Here is an 18,454-nt window from a genome sequence, read left to right as displayed (position 1 = left end):
ATCATGTTGTGGCTAACCCAGCAGAACTTCCTCTGCTACTTTCTGCTATAAATGAAGAATGCATAGAGTGTATTCTTGTAGAACAAGGGTCAGATTATGTGAAAAAAAAAAAAATCTAAATTTCCAGGTTTATTTTATACAGCTGTTTGTTAAAGATGAAATGTTTCATTTGTGTAAATTTAACTTCCTCTATAAATTATAGAATTCCTTATAATACTTTAAAAAAAATTACAATATTACTTGTCTATTATTACTATTTAAGAACCTAAAGTGAACCTGCACTCTGTTTCAGGGATTATGCCATTATGTGCTAGAATGGACAGCATATTAACGCATTATGGCAGACTTACCTGTCAAAGCCCTCCAGCGCTGTGGTGTCAGCTCTCCAGCTGGTCCCAGATGCTTCCATCTTCTCCTGATCTTCTTTCCGAGTTCCATCTGTTTGACCACTTGAATGGCCAGGCTGCAATGACATCACTTCCACCTGTGCATACAGGAGCAGGGGCGGACTGACAACTCATGGGGCCCCCGGGAAATAGGGGATCATGGGGCCCATGTGTCCTTGCCCAAACTATGAAAAAGGTACCAGGGGCATCTCATGGGGCCCCCTACTGACTCGGGCCCTTGGGCAGTGCCCGAGTTTCCAAATGGTCAGTCCGCCCCTGTACAGGAGTAACATCATCACAGCACAGAGCGGGGCCATAAATGTACACTGTATGTCTCAGTGTACATTACCGCTGCCAGGCAGGGAGAAAGATATATGACAGAAGAGACCACTAGGGACTTTTCTACCATAAAAACCCTGCCTGTCAGCAGTTTTAAAAAAATCTGCATTTAATTCTGCTGTAAAGTACAACGTAACACTGACTCTCTAAATACAATCTTATCAATATGCATTCTTAATTTGGGAAAGTCCCTTCTATTGCTTTCGTCTTCCTCCAAATCTCCAAATTAAAAAATGTTCAAACTTCCAAATTCCAAAATTTTTTTTTTGCTGCTGTGGTCTGACTTCATTAGAGGTGTCTCCATTTGTTCCCCATGGTCTCAATGTACAAAAAGGAATGTAGCCACCCTGTTATGTTTTCTCTCAAGATGGACTATGGACTATACACAGAGGTGTCAAACTGGCGACCCTCCAGCTGTTGCGAAACTACAAGTCCCATCATGCCTCTGTCTTTGGGAGTCATGCTTGTAACCGTCAATCTTGCAATGCCTTATGGGACTTGTAGTTTGGCAACAGCTGGAGGGCCTCCAGTTTGACACCCGTGGACTATAGTGTACTTAGAGCAGTGTACATGACTGCAACTAACATGTACTGCTCATTCCAAACAAACGGAGGTGGAATAGGTGAGTAGAATGTTGATATGACAAGGTGTTCTATAATGGATCAGGAGCTTTTGGATCAGGTATTGATGACACCTGCCTCCAGCAATGTTAGATGCATTTGTGTATGATATGATGCCTACTTGATTGGTTCTGTGTATGTCCCACGATAATATTTATTGCAGTAACCATATTTGCAATTATTGCTGGCAAATTTTACTAGCTAAAGAAAACAAACAAAACAAAATAATACAAATATAAACTCTGGACAAAATTTAAGGAAATTTAAAAAAAAAGTCTCCCAGCTGGGGTTTAAAACAAAAAGCAGTTCTGGCTGCAATACATTTCTCCTTTTCAGCCTAGTGCCCCACATTTATTTTTTCCACTACTAGATGTTCTCATTCTTCTGGCATTGGGGGACACAGGGGCCCGAGTGGTTAGCACTTCCACCTAGCAACACTACAGTCATTGGTTTGAATCCCAAACCTGCCTGGAGTTTGCATGTTCTTCCTGTGCCCGTGTAGATTTTCTCTCACACTCCAAAGACATACTGGTAGGTTAATTAGCTTCTGTCTAAATTGGCCCTAGTAAGGTAATGTGAGTCAGAGACCTCAGATTGTAAGTTCCTTGAGGGCAGGGGCTGATGTGAATGTCCAATATATATGTAAATTGATGGAGCTATATAAGTACCTGTAATAAATAAATATATTAATTTGAAAGACCCAGAACATCCTGTGGGTGCCGGATGTTAGGTATCCACCCACCACCACCAGAGAATAGCACTGTATGGTCATTTTAAAAGCTAACATTCCAAAAAAAACTCAAATTAATTTGACTAGATAGGATGTAATTAATGTAATTAAACATAGGGAGTTATTTACTAAACCTGGAGAGTGCAAAGTCTGGTGCAGCTCTGCATAGAAACCAATCAGCTTTCAGGTTTTATTGCCAAAGCTTAACTGATCAAGCTGAAGTTAGAAGCTGATTGGCTCTCATGCACAACTGCACCAGATTCTGAGTGCTCCAATTTTAGTATCTCTCCCCCATAGACTCTCCTGCTTTTGTTGAAGATTGCTATTTCTCCTTTACAGATCTTCTACGTCAGTGTTACCGTTGGAAACTCACCCAAATATTTTCGCTATGACCGGGATACACATAATTTGCTACAATGTGACCAGTGTCCACCAGGGAGTTTTGTTAAACAAGACTGCACGGTTGAGCAGAGAACAGAGTGTGCCCCTTGCCCGTCCAATCACTACGCAGACCAGTGGAACTTTGACAAGGAATGCCAGTTCTGCAGCACCGTGTGTAAGGAACTGCAGTACGTGAAGCAGGAGTGCAACAGCACCAGGAACCGGCATTGTGAGTGCGCTGCAGGACATTTCCTGGATGTGGAGTTCTGCATCTCCCACACGGAGTGTCCTCCTGGATTTGGAGTGCTGCAGCAAGGTAAGCAACAATTCTATATCAACAGCCATGTTCTATCACATTTAGCAAACTGAGTCTAAAGTAACAAAGCAGAATTGCTAAGAGCGACATGAGTACCTAACCTCTTGTGTCTATAGGCTTTTGTTTGAATCAGAGCTGCTCATCTCTCCATACAAGTCAATGTGAACACAAAAACAGCTTAAAGCAGGTTAATGCAGCTTCAAAAGAGGTCAAATACAAGTCCGGAGTAGGTCAAATGCAGGTCTAATACACCCATCAGTGAATTCTGGATGCTTCTCATAAACACAAAATAGGTGAAGAAAGGGACCGCCTATAAGGCTTGGACTTTAAAGGCTTGAATATATACCAAAAGAGTTTTTTTTATAAAAAAGTACAAACTTTTTATTTTGTCAAAGAATTGTTTTAGCACATAGACATACGATACAATACATCATCCAAAGTCATAGTACAACATCAACATCAGAATATGAATTACATGATAAGGATGTAATATCACTGTTTGTATACATGACTACAGAGATAATATTCTAAATGACCAAACACGTTTCGGAGTGACTTCACTCCTTCCTCAGGGAAAAATGAAGAACTCTGCATATGGGTGACATCATCTACAAGATTGAACATATATTTGTTTGGAACGTTTCTTATATTCATTACCATATTTAACAATTTATAATCTGTAGATACACTTACAATACATGAAAGTGCAGAAAAAATAGTTGAATTATTAAACTCCATTAAAAGACATGGTGCTTCAAAATACCGCCTCATGTGGCTGGAAAACTTCTCATAGACACAAGCTAAAAACCTGTTGACACAAGCACTAAAGCTATCAATATCAAGGTGTATTGTAAGAAGGTGTCCTTATCACTGTTCCTCTGTATACCAGCAGTTTGCAAATGTAGTAAAAGTCAACAACTTACTCCCCCCACCCCTTCTTCCTATGTGAGGGATTCTTACTAGTGACCACAAATGTAAGGAGCATTATTCCCAATGATCATTATGCTAATGTATTGTCAACTATAGATATAATAATTAGTGGCAGGGCTTCCCTGCGACCTGAAAGCTTTTTCAAGGGTTCTCCCGTTTTATGAAATGCTGATCTAGGGGGTCTATTTTTTTTAAAGATTTATACAACTTTAACCCAGGAATGAACCAATTCACCCAGCCCACTAGGGCTTGCTTAAGTTTCCGCAATAAGTTTCCTAACCTTTTTACTACCACATATACACACTTGTTTCCCTTCCATGGCCAGTGATGCAAATAAATTCTCTGACTCCCAACATCCTCACTGCCTCTGTGATCAAGCTCCTTTAGGTGGGGTGAAATGTGTCAGAGAGCATGGCCAGAGCGGTGGCCAAGGCCATCCCATACATCTGACTCCTGGGGTCCGTTGAGCGGTGTCCACTTCCCCATTGAATTGGCTGATGGTAGAATCACTCCTGGATACCTGCTCCCTCCTTTCATTTGCCAATGGCGTGACTCCTTTCCCATTTCCAGCTTGGAGCAGCGCCAAAAGGTATTTCTGTTGTTATTTAACCTTGGAATCACATTTTTCCAGTTGTAACTAATTTGAAAATTGTATGGCTCTTGAGTGAAAGGTATGTAAATCTTGGGTAAAAACATTTATAAATAGACCTCTTTTAAGTGTATGAAGAAGACATTTAAAGTATTTAACAATAAACAGAAAAATAGGAGCGCACATCAAAGCTGCCTGGTTCTAAAACTTCAAAACAGACATCAGCTTTACCTTGTCCAAGACCTAAGGCGGTTAGAGGGGCCCAGTTTGGAAGAAGGCAAAGCATAAGCGTGTTTTGAAGTCGTAGAACCGGATGGCTTTGGTGTGCGCTCATATTTTTCTGTTTATTGTCTATCCGTTCAAGTCAAAATATGTGGAATCACCAGATTGAAAACATTTGAGCTTTGAATAGCACTCCTATCACTGAAAACATTTGAGCTTTGAGTAGCACTCCTATCACTGTATCAGTATATTTACCAAACTGTAAATGTATCCTCTATTCACTTGACCTTTTTACAATGGAGCTATTTTTCCTCTCCCGTTGCTTCAGGTTGCTCGCCAGCCAAAATCTCAACCCCACTCTTATAGTCATTTCTAAAAACCACCTGGACTGCCATAGTGGGGCTAATTTACTAACACTGTAGAGTGCAAAATCTGGTGCAACTCTGCACAGCTGCACCAGATTTTGGTGGAAAGCTCGTTTTAGTAAATCAGCCCTCAGCTGCCCCCCCCCCCCACCCCTCTGACAGAAGTTCCCCATACTAGCTGTCAGATTTGAAAACAGGGCCCCACCCACATGGCCGTGTCATTCATTCACAGAGTTCTGTGAGTGAATGAACTGCAAGTCCCGACAGCCTTAGCGGCTGTTGGCTTGTAGTTTTCAATGAACTACCATGGCGCTGTGGAGCCCTGTGGCAGTTCATTCAGTCTTCCTCTCAGTGTATCTGCTTGCTCGTACATCATGTATGGGCATGTAGATATAGTGACAGGTCTGCAGGAGACCTGCATAGCACCAGCGATCTGCTGATTGCTGGTGCATTACTTTACAGGCTCCTGCAGACAAAAATAATAAATGCACATTTCTTTTTCCTCCAAACAAATTGTGCATTATTATTTTTGTGCAAAAGGTGAACTTATCCTTTAACAATGATTTCTTGAATATTCTTTCTTATCAGGTCAGTTCCTTTTCTGCAATAAATTATATTGAAATGTAAACAAAATGTTCTTGTTGACAACTGTAAATACTTTTCACAGTAACATTTCCTGTTCATTAATATTCAATCCTCTAGAAATAGCCAAGTCATTTTCATAAGGGTGAGGCTACTCCACAGATGGCTGTTTATTATTATGGTATTTACCCATGTAGCCCCTCTCCTGGGCCCCCTCCCAGGCTCCCCACCCCAGCTTTCTCACTCCATCCTCCACCCAAACTCTCCTGCTACTGAGTAGGCTCTTAAGGGCTGTCCTGACCCCATGCCAAGCCTCCTGCTTGGGGATTGGTCAGGATCCCCCAAGAATGCAGACCAGCTCCTCTTCACCCCCACCCAATGCATTCTAGAGACTCATCCAAGTCTTCTAGCTCAGGGGGAGGTGTCAGTGAGCTGATCTGAAAAGCCTCTTAGCCCTGACCCAAATTTGACCCTTTGAAAAGCCTTCCGGCTGCTACTCAGCCATCTAACTAAAAACATAATTAGCTAGCTCCCCCTAGCTAACTAGGAGTGTGCTACACCTATTTAAATTTGATAAATTTTTAAGGCAAACAAGTTTACAGGGAAAAAATTTATCTCAGTGGGCAGCTAGTCCAACATTGTGTTCTACTCACCCAACCCTGGACATACACTATAAGGCCCAAAGCATGTAGACATGCCTACAAATTATTGAGTTTGTGTGTTACTAGTAAAGGTACTGTTCTACTAAAGTATACAATACTGTTTGGGGAAAGGTCGTTTGGTTCCAAGATGATAGTGCCCATATGCGCAAAGACAGCTCCATATATAAATGGTTTGACTGGTTTGGTGTTGAGGAACTGGAGTGGCGTGCACAGACCCCTGTCCTCAGCCTTATTGAACACCTTTGGGATGAATTGGAACACTGATTGCAAGCTAGGTCTTCTCATCCAACAACAGTTCCTGACCTCAAAAATGCTTTTTTGAGCTGAATGGGCATAAATTACTACAGACACACTCCAAAATCTTGCGTAAAGCCCTATCCGGAAGAGTAGTAGCTGCTATAGGCATTAAATGGGTAGCAAAATCATGTTAATGTCCATGATTTTTGAATGGGATGTACTGTTAGCTTATATACATATGATTGACATGTGTCATGTTGTTTTGTCACCAGCACAACGGAGATTCTCCAAATGAGTCCAAAGCTTTATTCAGTGATCACATCGTATTTACAGAGGCAATGTTTCGAATCCACGCAATGCCCCTTCATCAGGCATGTGATGTCACATGGTTAATGAAGGGGCCCTGCTTCGCTCCGAAATGTTGATCGCTGAATAAAGCTTTGCACCTATTTGAAGAATCTCTGGTCTGCTGGTGACATTTTTTCCACTTTAAATGTTAATTTCAAACTGTCGGTTGCTGCAGCACCCACTGACATCTAATAGCTATTTCCAGGAACAAGTGCATAGGGAATATTTGTGACAAAAACTTTATATAGTATATAATCAAGGCTGGAATTTTTATTTTTCCTTTATTTTTACACTTCCTGTACTATAGAACAAGAAGCATGCTAGGGCTGCAGAACACTCCCCCTCTCCCCATCTCCATAAAATGTGTGAAAGGCATTCTGTAATCCTATGGAGGGGACTGGACAGGTCTGATAAGACTGCTTGGAATTTTAGTGTCACCTCACTAAAAGAAGGTTGGGGGTCACTTACCAACAGATATTACAAAGCCCTGCAATGTCAATGACTATGTAAAATTATTAAGCTTGGGATAAAAGTTCCTGATAAATCCTCCTCTGCCATTGTGATGATTCCCCTGACTGAAGATGTATCCCTCCAACCCGGTCCAATACATTTCTGCAGAGTAATAAAAATACCCTGTTTACAGACAATTCTTTTCAACCAAAATCTTTCTATATGATTATACACGCATTTGACATATTTTGTATATGTTATTTAACTCGAAGACACTCCCTTGTGTAGACATCCAAAAGCCCTGAGACAGCTGCTGGGCACCCCATCGTGTGCTGAGATGTTAGTAGCTTCTGCAGATTTCAGCAGATTCAGAGTTGTCACTCAAGTGACACTCTATTGCAGCCTTTCTTAATCTTTTTACCCTATTGGAACCCTATAATAATTATCAAGTCAAAGGAATCCCTTGTTAAAATTAATTCATAAGGGGTCAGTGGGAAGAAGGCCCCCTTACATTTATGTCAGGGGGAAGAACACCCCCTTCCTGGCATGCTCAGAATGTCATCCTTAAAAGCTACTAAAAAGATCACATCATGCACTGGCTATTCTTAGTGTCATTAGATCTAGGATTAGGCAGGCACCATCAGATGGGTGTCAATTAGCCACAGCTCCCTAGCTGAGAATAGCTGCTCTATGGTATTCACAGTTGCTTCTCCCCCAGTAGCTAAATATGTGGTTATGTAGGGTGGTTAAGGGAGGGGCCGAGGAGCTGAGCCAGCACAGACAGGAATTAGACACATCCAGAAGAGTTGCTGGCTATGATGTGCAAGGAGGGCATGGGGCTGTGCTAGGGAATTTACTGTTCCAGTCAATATTGTTGAAGTCAAATATTCTAGCAAGTTCAAAGGCACATTGCATGTGAATGAACACAAATGTATGGAAAGGTACATACAGAAAAAAAGTTGGAATGCTTACGAAAGGCACCAGTAAATTAATTAGATAATTGGTTAATTGATACAGCATATTATTTATTGAGTTGATACATTATATTGTAGTGGTTTCAGGGGAAGAAAGATTACATTAAAAGGACTGCTTTGAATTGACATTTTTTCTACGTTATTATTTAATGGGCAAAGTGATAGAGTCTCTTTAAACTGGCAGATGGGTAGAGTGCAAACAAGAAGCTAAGAAGGATTTAAAAATCATATTCGCCTAACCTCTTTCCTGTTGAATTGTAAATTCACCATGGCCATATTTGTTTCCAGGGACTCCAGAGAGTGACACCGTTTGTGGTGAATGTCCCAAAGGAATGTTCTCAAATGTAACATCTGCCACAGCTCCATGTAAGAAACAAACCAACTGCAAGAACCTTAGACTCAAAGTGGCTCATAAAGGAAGCTCTACGGAGGACACCGTGTGTGCAGAGGAATCGAGATTCTGTGAGACAGGTAAACAGTCCTCTTTATACGAGGTGGTATCAACAAGTTTTGAGACTAATTTTGTAACACTCCAACAGATGGCAGCACAAGGCTGCATGCACGGTCAGAATAGCACCAGTTGAACAGCTCCCGATGTACACAGGACATCATTCTGTAAGGATTAGTCTGTCTTTTGAATCACTGACTTATTAAGATCAGTGTTCCCTGTGACTGTGCATGTAGCCTGTGCACCTCTGTTGACGTGTTACAAAACTAGTCTCAAACTTTTTTGATATCACCTCATAGTATAGAATGAGAGTAGGACAAAGTTTAAAGACAACATATTTGTTCTCTACCATCTTTGAATTCCATTGACCAAAGTACCATATATGAACTATCCTAAAAAGTAAAAGTATGAAGCCAGATTATCAAACAGTATATGTCTAGTATACTGGGTAATTAATATATACACTCCACGGCACAACTTTTATACAGAGTTTCAACATCTACACTATAAGATAGGAGTGTGCTTGTCCATATTCTCCAGATCACCACCATCTTTATTTATTTGTATTTTACTATTTTGTAGTTATGTATCAGCTAAAAAAGTGGTGATTAACATTTTTTATATGGGGGGGTTCATAAGTGTGGCCCCCAACATAACCAAAGGGCTGCAAATAAAATAAAGTGAATGTGCAGTCTCAGAGACAGCAGACACAAAACAGTATATAGTCAAAGACTATGGGCATGATATGAGACAAGGTCAAAAACTGAGTTTATGACACAGGAGATGATCAGAGACTGCAGGAATTCCACAAAATACGGTAAGGCACTGTGGGCCTGATAGAAGAGATGGTTAGAAACTACAGACATGATACAAGAGATGATCAGAGACTGCACACATACTGCAGGAGACTGTCAGAGATTGTGAACATGATATAGGAATTGTTTGAGACAAGAAACATCCTTCAAGACACAGTAATAGACATAAATACATTACATGAGACTGACAGATATCACTGCTACTCCATTGAATGTAATAAAAGAATATAGTGCCTTATTCTCTTTAAAACATAATTTATTAAATATAGTAGTACACTCACATGTGTTACAAGTTAAATATGCATTAAAATGTTAAGATTTTAATCCACAGTAAAGTTTTCCAATATTGATGAATACTTGCTATATGTTGCTTTAAGTGTTGTGACGTCAGACCCCCTCCCCTACCCGTTACGACACCGGGTCACATGGCTTCATCAGGGGAAAATTGATCACTACTAAGTTTTTATTTCTGTCTGTGACCCTGTTGCTGCATGATGTAACTCATGGGTGGGCAAATAATTTGACCAAGGGGCCACATGAGAAGCCATGACTGTTGTGAAGGCTTAACAAAATTCTTCTCAATATTAATTTTGGACCTGGGAAGGCCCTAAATACATAAACATATAAAATACAAACACCTGGTACTAAAATTGATAGCTACAACTATTCATGAAATAGGTCTCTTTTTAGATGGGTGGTCAGGGGGTGATAAAAACGGGTAGTTGAGCGGTGGTTTTATTACCCCATGGCCACCCACCCAAACAAAGTTGGACGAGTCTGTTAACTTGGGCTTCAAAGTCTAAGTGGTACAGCTTGTCAAGCTCACCCATTGAGGCAAGTGGAATGCTGACAGTGGGGGCATCAAGGCACTGAGGCAAGTGGAATGCTGACAATGGGGGCATCAAGGCACTGATAGGGACAGCCAAAGGGCCAGATGTGGCCCTGGGGCTACAATTTGCCTAGGTTTGATGTAACCGTTGACCACAGGACAAGTGAGGCTCCAATGGAGCTCAGTATAGCTGTAAAACTAGCTAATCATTCCCTATTCTATTTACAACTATATAAAAAAAGTTTTTTGCTTCATATACACTTTAAGATTTAAAAAAGTTAAAAATAATTTAACAACAAAGCTATAATTAAAAGGAAATCATAATGGTTTGGTCAGTCTTATTTTTGTTTTTCTAAATGAAAGTATTATATTTATTTTAAACATTTGTGTTAGGCTGATGTCACCTTGACTATTTTGCTGCTAAAGACAAACCACCAGTAGCAGGATCACTAAAAAGACTTTCTGTTTGCCCCTATGGAATCAATCCCTCTGTAGCCAGATGCAGCGAGACACTGCTTGGGCCCTTGCAGGATTATTAGAGGCAGAGTCACTTACTGTATCTGAAATCAGCCTAAATCCTTTTTTAACAAATACAGTCATGGCCGAAATTGTTGGCACCCTTGATATTTTTCCTGAAAATCAAGTATTTCACACAAAAAAGGTATTGCATTAACACATGTTTTGCTATACACATGTTTATTCCCTTTGTATGTATTGGAACAAATATAAAACAGAGGCAGAAAAGCAAATATGACATAATGTCACACAAAACCCCAAAAATGGGCTGGACAAAAGTATTGGCACCCTTAACTTAATATTTGGTTGCACACCCTTTGGAAAACATAACTGAAATCAGTCGCTTCCTATAACCATCAATAAGCTTCTGACACCTCTCACCCGGAATTTTGGACCACTCTTCCTTTGCAAACAGCTCCAGGTCTCTCTTATTGGAAGGACACCTTTTCCCAACAGCAATTTTAAGATCTCTCCACAGGTGTTCAATGGGATTTAGATCTGGGCTCATTGCTGGCCACTTCAGAACTCTCCAGCGCTTCTTTGCCATCCATTTCTGAGTGCTTTTTGACGTATGTTTGGGGTCATTGTCCTGCTGGAAGACCCAGGATCTTGGACGCAAACCCAGCTTTCTGACACTGGGCCCTACAGTGCGACCCAAAATCCTTTGGTAATCCTCAGATTTCATGATGCCTTGCACACAGTCAAGGCACCCAGTGCCAGAGGCAGCAAAACAACCCCAAAACATCATTGAACCTCCACCATATTTTACCGTAGGTACTGTGTTTTGTTCTTTGTAGGCCTCATTCCGTTTTCGGTAAACAGTAGAATGATGTGCTTTACCGAAAAGCTCTATCTTGGTCTCATCTGTCCACAAGACGTTTTCCCAGAAGGCTTTTGGCTTACTCAAGTACATTTTGGCAAACTGTAGTCTTGCTTTTTTATGTCTCTGTGTCAGCAGTGGGGTCCTCCTGGGTCTCCTGCCATAGCGTTTCATTTCATTTAAATGTCGACGGATAGTTCGCGCTGACACTGATGCTCCCTGAGCCTGCAGGACAGCTTGAATGTCTTTGGAACATGTTTGGGGCTGCTTATCCACCATCCGGACTATTCTGCGTTGCAATCTTTCATCAATTTTCCTCATCCGTCCACGACCAGGGAGATTAGCTACAGTGCCATGGGTTGCAAACTTCTTGATAATGTTGCGCACTGTGGACAAAGGCAAATCTAGTTCTCTGGAGATGGACTTGTAACCTTGAGATTGTTGATATTTTGCCACAATTTTGGTTCTCAGGTCCTCAGACAGTTCTCGTCTCCTCTTTCTGTTGTCCATGCTTAGTGTGGCACAGACAGACACACAATGCAAAGGTTAAGTGAACGTCTCTCCTTTTTATCTGCTTTCAGGTGTGATTTCTATATTGCCCACACCTGTTACTTGCCCCAGGTGAGTTTACAGGAGCATCACATGCTTGTAACATTCTTATTTATCCGCAGTTGTGAAAGGGTGCCAATACTTTTGTCCAGCCCATTTTTGGAGGTTTGTGTGACATTATGTCGAATTTGCTTTCTTTCCTCCCTTTTTTTGTTTTGTCCCAATACACACAAAGGGAATAAACATGTGTATAGCAAAACATGTGTTAATGCAATACGTTTCGTGAGAAATACATGATTTCCTGGAGAAATATCAAGGGTGCCAACAATTTCGGCCATGACTGTAAATATCTACTACAGGGTGGATACATGTCACTGTGTTTGCAGAGTGCCTATTACAAAGTCAAGCATACCACATCTGCACAATGTCAGGGTGGGTTTGACACTTTATTCTCTCTCCGCAGATATTAGTCTTTGTGAAGAAGCCTTGTTTCGGTTACCTAAGGCAGCAGCCAACTGGTCGGATTTACTCATTCAGAAATTACCACCAACAGCACTGATGTTACAGCAAATAGAGGCAATTAAACAGAGCTATGACCCCAAGGATCAGCCATTCTATTTGTTTAAGCTGTACAAGAGTCAAATCAAAGGGGACAATTCTTTCAGAAATCTAGTACAAGGTAAGGGATAATTTCCCTTTGCTTATTTGTTAACTCTTATGCCTGCCATACCCTAGATAACTTTGTGGTATTTTCAAGCACTTTAATCTAAATTTCAATCACAAAACAAATTCCATTTTCTGGGTCGTCTCCCATCTTCCTTTTCATATCCTGTTTCTTAGTCTTGTTTTCCTTTACTGTTTTTTTTTTACTCTTGCTTTCCTTTGCCCACCATGTTGTTTACGCTTGTCTTTCTTTGCCCGTCATGTTTCTTAGTCTAACTTTCCCTTTGCCCATTTTATCTTCTTCTGAAAATGCTGCTTATAAACCTTATCTTCCTTTTGCCCGTCCTGCTCCTCTCTCATCATTTTTTGCATATCATGTTAATTAGTCTTGTCTTCCTATGAATAACTTGTATATAAGTCTTGCCTTCTTTTGCAGATCCCGTTTCCTAATCTAGTTTTCCTTTGCTCATCCTATTCTTGTTATACTTGTCTTCCTTTGCCCGTTGTGTTCCTTAGGCTGGCCATAAACCAGGGGTGTATTTACCACAAGGCAAACAAGGCATTTGCCTAGGGTGGCATTTTTTTCAGGGGGGCAGCAGCATTTTTCAGGGGGGCAGCGCTACCCTCAAAAGAAGGGATGGAAGAAAGGACACATGCAGCATGGGGACCAGGTGGGAACTGAGAGAGCTGCGGGCTGCTTGATTGTGCATGCAGAGCCTGACTCTTGTTCCCAGGGATGTATGAAGCTGTGAAGGTGAGTGTCCTCTCTCTTGTCGGGGTGGGGGTTGCCAGTGTATGGGGGGTGGTGGTAGTGGAAGGCTCTCTCGGGTGTGGGGGGGGGGTTTTGTTGGTCAGTGTCAGGCTCTTATCATGGGGGAGGGGGTATCTATCAGTGTCAGGGTCTCTCCAAGGGGGGGAGACAATGTTTGTGTTGCCTGGGCAGCATGAAACCTAAATACACCACTGCCATAAACAATACAATTTTCTTACAATTTTCTGTCCAATTTCTGCCCATTTCCTTTAGATTTACCTTTAACTATGTAGTGCAAGGGCCTGCCTAATTGGATATAATTGAAAGTGTTGTTTAGGTTTGACCTCATATTATGTGGTTTTTGTAAATCTAAAGCAAAATTCTCAAGAAAATTGTATAATGTATGGCCAGCCTTAGTCATATTGAATTTTTTTCATATCTTGTTCCTTAGTCTTTGTCTTCTTTTACCCATCCTGCTTTTAGACTTACTTTCCTTAGCACAGTGTTTCTCAACCTTTTTTCAGTAAAGGCAACCTTTAAAATTATGAGCAGTCTTGAGACACCCCATTCTAAAATGTAAAAAGTATTCTAATAGTTTTATATAACGCAGCAAAATCCGCACATGGGCACTTAACTGTAGAGGCGATTTATTCGTCCAAATTACATAAACTTTTGCACACTGGTCCTGACAGTGTTTCTCTCAGTTTTTTTCCATCACTGAACTAATGTGATCCCAGCACTGATGGAGAGGGGCAGGGGAGGGTCAAACAAGAATGCTTTGCAGGCAACTGACATCCTCCTTATCAACTGATGATGTAATTGGTTGTCAGGACACCGGTGGCTAGAATGTCGTAATGACGCACAATGAAAAAAGAACCAGCAAACACAAATGCTCCTGCGCTTGGGGATGGACTCGATGCAGGCTACAACCACATTAAGAATGTCCTGGAACATGCACACCTTGCTGCCCTCAAATGGACCGGGGGAATCCAAATATACTGAATGGGGAAAGAACAAAGAGATGGCGCACAGGCAAACGACAATATAGTCAAGGCACATCATAAAAGAACAGCTGGATCAACACCGCGCTGAGTAACAGTCCACAATAGGGAGTTTAGACATCCAAAAGGCTGACGCGTTTCGAGGACTTGCCTCTTCCTCAGGCTCTGAGGAAGAGGCAAGTCCTCGAAATGCGTCAGCCTTTTGGATGTCTAAACTCCCTATTGCGGACTGTTACTCAGCGCAGTGTTGACCCAGCTGTTCTTTTATGATGTGCCTTGACTATATTGTCGACGCACAATGAAAACCTGTGGCTTTGTGTAACTAAAAGTCAGGCTTCCACCAGCTGGCTTGTACACAATTTTGGCAACTTTTAGACATTATGCCAAGGCACCCCTGAAGAAACCTCAAGGCACCCCAGGGTGCTTGGACACCATGGTTAAGAAAGGCTGCCTTAGCCCATCATGTTTCTTAGACTTTTCTTTGTTTGCCCGTCCTGCTTCTTAGAAGCTGTGTTCATTTGTCCATCATAATTCTTAGTCTTCTTTTCATTTGTCCACGTCCATCACTTTCCTTTTCCCGCTGTCTTTTTCAATTATGTCTTCTTTTGACCAACCTTTTTCTTAGTCTTTTTTTTTTGCCTACCTGAAAAATAAACCTAACCCTCCTGTCTTTTTCATTTGTTGGCTGTGCCTTCCTTCTCCCTATTTTTTTATCTCATCTTAAATCACTATTTTATCAATCTGCTTTGTCTTATTTTAATACATCTAATTTCAGGTTTCTCTCACACATCTTATACTCCTGTTCTTTTGTCCTACCACTTTACCTGTTTAACCTTCTATCTAGTGTCAACCGGCCCTTTCTATAAGAAACCATTTACTCACCAAGTACTGTTTGCCATTCTTCTTGCCTATCACAACCGTAACATCTCACCCACTGCTCATTCTGTATCTTTTGTTGACCCATTTATGTATTTCTTCATAGTATATTTATGCATCATTTGCACCTTTCTACAATTACTTCCCTATTCAGTGATTTCTATCCTTTACATCTTCTGTAATTAAAATAATTTATTTAATAATGTTCTGTTTACATGGTCCTTAAGTTCTTTCACAAATTCTATGCTACAATCACCATTTAGTAACATTTGCAGATGTATTCCTTGGCATTTTTTATTTAACACTTCTGCAAGTAAAGTAATTTATGCCTAACCTATCTTCATCTATCTATAATCCTCTTTCATTGCACCTTTCGGCTTGCTTTAGGCTTGCAGGGTGGTTGTGTTCTACCAACTAAGCTGAGTTGTGGGCGGGGCCTACTGTGCCTGTGCGCTAGTAGTACCTTGCCCGTGAGCACGCTTATCAATGTCCTCTACCAGGCAGAAACTGCGGTCATGTGCACAGTCAAGCATTAAGGCAGTCTCCTGACTTACAGACGAGCTGACGTTGCATGTAGAATGATGCCTGATAAAGTGTTGTTCCATTGCTCTACATACTGTGACTTTTATGTGTTGCATTCGGAGTGACAAGTAGAACCACACCACTTACAACAGCCAGTGTAACTGTGCTACCTCACTCCTAGTAAGAGAATGGGACACACTGCGCAGATCTCATACGTGTCCTGTATGAACTCTTCCTCTACTGTACCATACAGTTAGGCTGAGGGCCTCTGTAACGCTGGTCTGCTCCCGGTTGCTATGGGAGATGGACCGCTAGGGAAGGGGGACTAAATAGCATCTCCCACACTAATTGAGGACACCTCACCTTATCCAGATACTAAGTTACTCTTGAGAACGACCTTGCTCTTCTTTAGCATACTGACTTGACACTGGAGATTCTTCATACCCCCTCTAGTGCTATAACAGGCCCAGCCCCGTTATGTACCCCTTTGTGAATAACTTCAGACTAGGCTCAAGGACAAAGTTTACAGTCTTTATTAATTAACTTCAGTGCAAACATGATAAAGTGCAATGATTCCTTCAATCACCCTAACTAACTGTTAGATGGCCCATGTTAGATGGCCCAGGCATACCTTATAGGAAGCAGTTTATTGAGACAGAGTCCATTGATGATGGCATGGTTAATGATTGGTGGCATCCCAGTATCCTCAGTACAAAAGGCAGGCAGCTAGGACTTCTCCTGGAAATGGGTACAACAGCACAATACTGAAAGCTCTCAAAGGGTTCTCAGCAGAAAGCAGGACTCTTGGACCTCAACCTTCCCCCAATTTATATCACAGGTAGGCCAGCTGACACTCCAAAAAGCCTGTGCAATGGGAGCAATGAGATTACCCCTTCCAAACGAGCCTGGGCCAGATCTTACCTTACTAGTAGTTTCAACCTGCTTACAGGTTTGCCTCCCAGTCATTCGATTAAATATTCAGCATGTAGTACAGGCCAACCCCATAACTAAGAAGGCTTTGAATGTAACTGGGTGAGGTTCCTGAGCTATTTATATGCATACCAAATCCCCCATGATATGTTAGGGCTGTCCCTCCCATTGATTCCCATTTTTCTTGGATTTTTTAAATATTGCTTGTCTTCAGCTAGTCCTCTCAATTACAGAGTCAAACATTCACTATACTACTTAAAGCGGAGCTCCAGTCGATTCTGAAAAAATTAAAGTCAGCAGCTACAAAAACTGTAGTTGCTGACTTTTAAAAAATAGGCACTCACTTGTCTCAGGATCCAGTGATGTGCTCACGGCAGCCGGGTTCACCTGTCGCCCTCGTTCCCCGACATCTTAAGTGTAGGCACCTAGCTGTGACAGCTTGTAGCATACTGTGAAAAAAGTGCTCAAGGATTGTCCAATCTTCAGCTTTTGTGATAAAACTGCCTTACAGTATTTTAGGAACTTGCCTCACGCTTTCTTCACTTGCAGATATTAAAGATTGTGAAATGGGAGTCCTGAAGCAAATTGGACATTTACCATTGAATACAAAACATCTCAATGCATTGATGCAAAATTTGCAAGGGAAGTCAGTAAAAAAGGAGGATATAGAAAACACTCTGAAGTCATGTGACCGACCAAAGCAAATACTGAAGCTCCTTAGCTTGTGGAGAGACAAGAATGGAGGTGACACCACTGAAGGCCTTAAACAGCTGACAACCATCAAGCTGCCTAAAATGTTAAGAAAAGCTATGAAGAAACTGGAGCGGTTTCTAAACAGTGTTTCTATGTACAGACTGTATGACAAGGTAATTCTACAGCTCAATAGCACACAATCACATCTTGGTAAATCGGACTCATTATTATGACTGGTGCGCAGATAATTCACCATTCATCAACGGACCATTTCAAGCTATCTACAGAACATTGAACCTCATGGCTTAAAGGAAAATAGCAGATCCCACCTTTCATTTTTTTTCCCCATGCCAATAAAAAGAAGCTGATTGGCTGATGTGGGCAAAAAAGACTCTTTTCTTTCAAGCAATTGTTATGAGGTCCATTATGCTGAAACTGGAGATTTATTTTGGTACCTTCTGTATAAGCTTTATTTATGAATATATTTGAAAGTATTTTTTTATAATATATATCTTATTAAAGTGAATTTATAGAGTTTTATCTAACCACTCTCTCCTGGACCTCCTGCCAAATTATATACACAAAAGTAAAAAAGTACACATTGATTAGAAAATCCCTGAAATACCTTTCAAAGAAACCACAGCTCCCAGAGTGGCCAGTAATGACCAGATGTTGGCATCTCTTCATAAGATTTCAACCACTGGGGAACTAAAATTAAGGTACGGGCCTATTCATCAACTTTGATTCTCCATTCTAGCTCTTATCACATGACCAAATGCTGACATTTGGTTATGCAACTAGTTGTCTTGGGAGCAGATGCAACAGTGTCTTCAGAATGGGTACATATTTTAGAAAACCTCTTTTTAAGCTATAAATAAGGTGGAAGTAGGGTCAAGATGTAGGGGGAAGG

The 18,454-nt window shown here is 41.2% G+C and overlaps 1 protein-coding gene across 1 annotated transcript in view; it reads left to right on the top strand.

The window, feature by feature from the left end:
* The window catches only part of TNFRSF11B (TNF receptor superfamily member 11b), a 32,064-nt gene extending 13,975 nt beyond the window's left edge, over window positions 1-18,089 (top strand). The window contains exons 2-5 of the mRNA XM_089659048.1: window positions 2,415-2,772; window positions 8,420-8,602; window positions 12,572-12,787; window positions 17,401-18,089. Of these exons, the coding sequence (XP_089515174.1) occupies window positions 2,415-2,772; window positions 8,420-8,602; window positions 12,572-12,787; window positions 17,401-17,777 (1,134 nt within the window). The 3' untranslated portion in view covers window positions 17,778-18,089. The remainder of the gene's footprint in view (window positions 1-2,414; window positions 2,773-8,419; window positions 8,603-12,571; window positions 12,788-17,400) is intronic.
* Window positions 18,090-18,454: the final 365 nt, after the last annotated feature.

Source organism: Staurois parvus, unplaced genomic scaffold (assembly GCF_062004578.1).
Source record: "Staurois parvus isolate SC_StPar_1 unplaced genomic scaffold, SC_StPar_1.0 ptg000030l, whole genome shotgun sequence".
NCBI lineage: Eukaryota > Metazoa > Chordata > Amphibia > Anura > Ranidae > Staurois > Staurois parvus.
This window is presented reverse-complemented; position numbering and strand designations above follow the sequence as displayed.